This window comes from Arachis duranensis, chromosome 8 (genome assembly GCF_000817695.3).
Source record: "Arachis duranensis cultivar V14167 chromosome 8, aradu.V14167.gnm2.J7QH, whole genome shotgun sequence".
NCBI lineage: Eukaryota > Viridiplantae > Streptophyta > Magnoliopsida > Fabales > Fabaceae > Arachis > Arachis duranensis.
This window is the reverse complement of record NC_029779.3, coordinates 27,748,289-27,752,886: the sequence shown is the minus strand read 5'-3', so window position 1 is coordinate 27,752,886 and position 4,598 is coordinate 27,748,289. Positions and strand designations below refer to the sequence as shown.

At 35.7% G+C, this 4,598-nt stretch overlaps 1 protein-coding gene across 1 annotated transcript; it reads right to left on the bottom strand.

The window, feature by feature from the left end:
• Positions 1-2,274: 2,274 nt before the first annotated feature.
• LOC127741049 (zinc finger protein ZAT5-like) lies at positions 2,275-3,481 on the bottom strand. Its single transcript, XM_052252386.1, has one exon. The coding sequence runs from the start codon at positions 3,366-3,368 to the stop codon at positions 2,475-2,477; it is 894 nt and encodes a 297-aa protein (XP_052108346.1). The 5' UTR covers positions 3,369-3,481; the 3' UTR covers positions 2,275-2,474.
• Between the last annotated feature and the right edge of the window lie 1,117 nt (positions 3,482-4,598).

Below are 4,598 nucleotides of genomic sequence, written 5' to 3'. Positions count from 1 at the left end.
CACAAAATAAAGCAATTAGTAATTAGTCTTTAATTGGGGTTAGGCTCCTCCTTAGGCCTAAGTTTATGATAGTGATGCTTTCATTGAGATCTAACGTTCGTAAAATATCACAAAAAAAAAAGAGAAAAGCTTAAGGCCATCAATTTTAATTTATTTTGATTAATATTTTTAGTCAATAGTCTAATATTTATAATTCAGTATCTTAGTATCATACTTTTAAATATTATTGACTAGTTGTTCAGGAAAAATAAATTATACTAATTCTATAGCACTGTTAAATTTTTTAAAAATGTCTTATACAAGGATCAATTAAAAAAAAACTAAAAAGCTTAGAGTGAATCTCTGAACAGTAATTAACCTTTGAAGTAATGAATTCTGTTTGGTTTAGTAGTTAGTTCTTTAATCAAATTGATTAAGTAAGTATTGGAAATTTGAATCTCACCTTGTACATATAGTTTAGATTCGCAATTGATTAATTTTTAACTCGTCAATTTAAAAGATACTGTAAAAAAACTAAAAAAGAACCTTTAAATTAAGAGCGACTATATGTTATAAATTTAATTAGTTAGGATTTAGGAACCTAACACTTATAAGAGTAGTTGACGTAGAAAAAAAAATACGAATATAAAGAATGAGTGTCTTGATCACGAACCTTAAAATAAGAGTGACAATGTTACAAGTTTTAGCGTGAGAGCACTAGATATAGTACTTGAGTAGTCACGATGTGGTGGAACGTGTGACAATTACATTATTGTACTCTGTCAAAATTAGCATCCTTATTGAATTAATTAGTTATTCTTTTTTATTTTTGCATTAAAAGGACATTGAATAATACAGTGTGTGATATGGTCTTATCTGGTCGTGACTAGTAACTAGATTAGTAATTTAGAAGGCCAACTTTCAAAGCGCTCAAAGCAGTGAAAAACTAAATTTAGTAGACATTGGACAACATCCTGAAATTATTATGGAAGAAGTTCATGGCATCATTGGTGAGATTATGGAAGAAATATATGTTGTATATGTTGAGTTATGATAGAGAAGTTAAGCGAGCAGAAATTAGGATAGGCCTAACAGAAAGAAGCAAATGAAATAATGTTTTATATTATATTAGTGTAGAAAGGCTCCTTATTATAATTTATAGCAAAAAAGAGGCTACAAAGAAAACATGTAATATGCAATGGGGAGGTTAGAGGACATGATGGAGTGAAGTTCCCAACCTACACGTGCTAATGTCAATGAGTAGTAGTCTCTCTCTATTTTTCTTATGTATGCATTCAGACACCTCACGCAATGTATGTGTCCACATGCTTCGCTTACCAGCATGGCAGCATTCACCAAAACGTGCATACATTACTAACTACTTTACATTAGTGCCTTCTCTAACTCACTCTTAGCTTACTCATACTGTTCCCTCTCTCTTAATTTAGCTAGCTAGTGTAATATACTCTAATAAGCTGTTTACATCTTTACCCTCCTCCTCTCAGGCCAAGACGGCCACTATTCTTATTTTTGTTATTTTAATTGGTCCAGTCCTTTTCTGATCTTCATTCTGTGAACTACATAAATGATGAGAGGAGGGTTATAACTAGAAACTATATATATATACGGATAACGGCAACGGGTATGCATGATGATGGGTCCAATCCAAATAGTAGCTAGTGGACCACAGTATAACTCAGATCCCAATAATAAAACGTTTGTTTTTGTGGTCTGAGAGTCAGCGCGCGGTATCTTTCTCGGGAGCATCAATTTTCTAATGACATAATCCCAAACTTAATCCGTAAATCAATTTTAATTAATTGGACAAGGCGGTTGGTTAATTAGGTGAAACTGTTAGGCTTATTGTTATAGTAGGTGGTGGAGATGAAAAAGTGAAAATCTAATAAACATTAGTTGCAGATGGATGATGGATGTAATGTAGGTAGGTGGGGTGTGCGTTGCTCAATGGCAAAGTGGTAATTTTGCAAATATTTTATCCATGTCAATAAATGGAAATAGAGAGCGATAGCTAGAGTGAGAGTGAGTAAGAAAGAAGAAGCACATACACAGAAAAGAAGCCTAATCCGATCCGGTCCATGATTATTGGTTGTGGTGCTGATGCAACCAAACCCTAGCCATGTTCATTCCACTAGCAGATTAGATATATATAATAAAATAAACATGCTGTATGACGATGCTCACTTTTCGTGAATGTAAGGCAACCATCAACACTACTAATTAACCACTTACTCACTCAAAGTATTCCCAAAATTTCAACAACTAGATCACCCCCAATAATAATAATAATAAAATTCACAATCGTAATAATATAAGGTGTATTGCAAATTAAAATAAAGCTAATAATTCACATTGATCATCGATAATTCATGATCAAAACAATAATAATGATAATAATAATAATAACAGCAATAATAATAATAATAATTTCCCCCTTAGCTTAGCTTGTTCAACTAATTCCCAACCTGGCCTCCTAATTAATAATGACAATCCACCAAAGGCGGTGCAGCAGAAAGCATCATGGTTTTCTGTGTGGACGAGAACTGAAACTGGGAATCCCGGTGGTGGTGGTCGTCGTCCGCCGGCGCCGGAAGGTTAAGATCCAATTCCAGAAGATTCCGCGGCGGCTTAACGACCTCCAGCCTGGCAGGCACGTCACAAGTTGGCTGAGGACTAGTAGTAGTGATGACAGCTGTCCTATGCCTCCTCATGTGACCACCAAGGGCTTGTCCAGATGTGAATTCTGAACCGCAAATTGAACACTCATGAATCTTGGGCTTGCCGTTATTGTTGTTGGTAGCACCACCATATCCCAATTGAAGGGAAATTGGAGGGCTTGTTGTCATCACACGTACTTGCTTTGTTTCTTCAAAGTCGCAATTTGTGATTAGCGCCAAAGTATTTGGTTGTGGTTGTGGTTGTGGTTGCGGTTTCTTTTTGTCATCTGATGTGACCTTTGGCTTTTTATGGCCGGCCCTATGGCCTCCAAGAGCTTGAAAAGAAGGGAATGTTCGGTTGCACGTTTTGCATTCATAGATGTAAAAACCGATTTTTGTAGTTGCGGTTGTCGTGACCTCCGATATTCTTCTGCTCTTCTCTCTCATCTTGTTATCTTCTTCATCATCGGTTTCTTCTCCGCCTGTTTTTCCTTGAGCAAGGAGAATCAAGCAGTTAGCCATGTCTTGTTCTTCGTCTTGAAAGGTGGTGGTGGAAGAGAAGGAAGCAGAGTCGTTGGCGCTTGAGGAGCTGGAAGTGATGGCGGCGACGTCGCAAGGGGAGAAGGGTTTGTGCCTCTTGGTGCGCTTTCCCTTGGCGATGTGGGAAGCATCGTTAAGAAACTCTTCCGTGCCTATGCCTAATTCCATCTCCATCGATGAATATGTGTATGTTGTATGTATGAATTATGAAGACTCAGGAGAAGAAAGAAGTAGTATAGTAGGGGGGAATAATGACACACATGTATGTATTTATATTGGTCATTGTGATGAGTGACCAAGTTATATATATATGCTACTCTTATTAATTATTTTTAATTATTAATATTTGCAGTGAAATACCCTGCCACCCAAAATCTTCCTTGCTTTTCCAACCTTGCAAGTGTGGATGTGTTGTGTGTTTCTGTTACTCACAGGAAAAAATGAGTTAGTTCTCTCCGCTTTGTTCACGCGCTTTTCATAGCGCGTCACCACACGATTCAATGATGGCCACGCTTTTTGCTTGCGAGCTCTTTTTTATTTTTTAACTGCTGCTTCATTCTATTGGTTTCTTTTATGTGGCTTTGTTTTGTAGCATTCGCTTCCCACGCCCCACGGTGTTGAATTGCTTTTATGACGGAATAATTTTTATTTTCTATTTTTCTTCACTTTCTTTTTTTAATTAAAAAAATGCGACATTGTGGTAGGCACATTGTATTTTTGGACATAGAGTGCTTGGAATGCCTGATTATGATTCATCAATGATTAAACATGCTTTGTATCTCTAAATTTAATGTTGAATTAACTAGCAGGAACATGTTATGGTGATTCGTTTAACTTGCGAGTGGCCTAAATTAATTGTGTCTTAATCTTAAATCTTACTGTTTTTAATTACATATAAAATTTATATTAACTTATTTTTAATTTTTACTCCCTTGTATTCAAGTAAAAACTCTTGCTCTATGCTATACTAAATATGACGTATAAAAGTATATTATTACTGTTTAGGCAAAACAAGAAGGCGTTGTTAAAGCAAAGATTGCACGTTAAAAGCATGCCATCTCGTCATTCATATGTTCAGTTCCAAAAGAAAAGAACTAATCCCCAGTTGGAGTGATTATAGAATAAGGTGGCTTTGAAGCAAACCCTTTTTTCTTGTTGGTATGTGCATACTATAAAATATATAAGATAGAGTAATCAGCAACCCAACAAGAAAAGCAAGGGACATAACTGGCATGTGATTAAGTGTAGGATTCGGTTAAGGACCATGGAATAACAAGAGTATATGTAGCATACAAGTATATGACATAAGCACTTTAATTAATTACGATGTTCCCTATGCTTTGAATATTGTTTTCCATTCACTTCCTTATTAGCTTAGTTTAGTGGTTAGACTTAATCTTCTTC

Bases quoted from the DNA above. Each gene is read 5' to 3' on its own strand.
- LOC127741049 (XM_052252386.1), bottom strand. From the start codon at position 3,368: ATGGAGATGGAATTAGGCATAGGCACGGAAGAGTTTCTTAACGATGCT.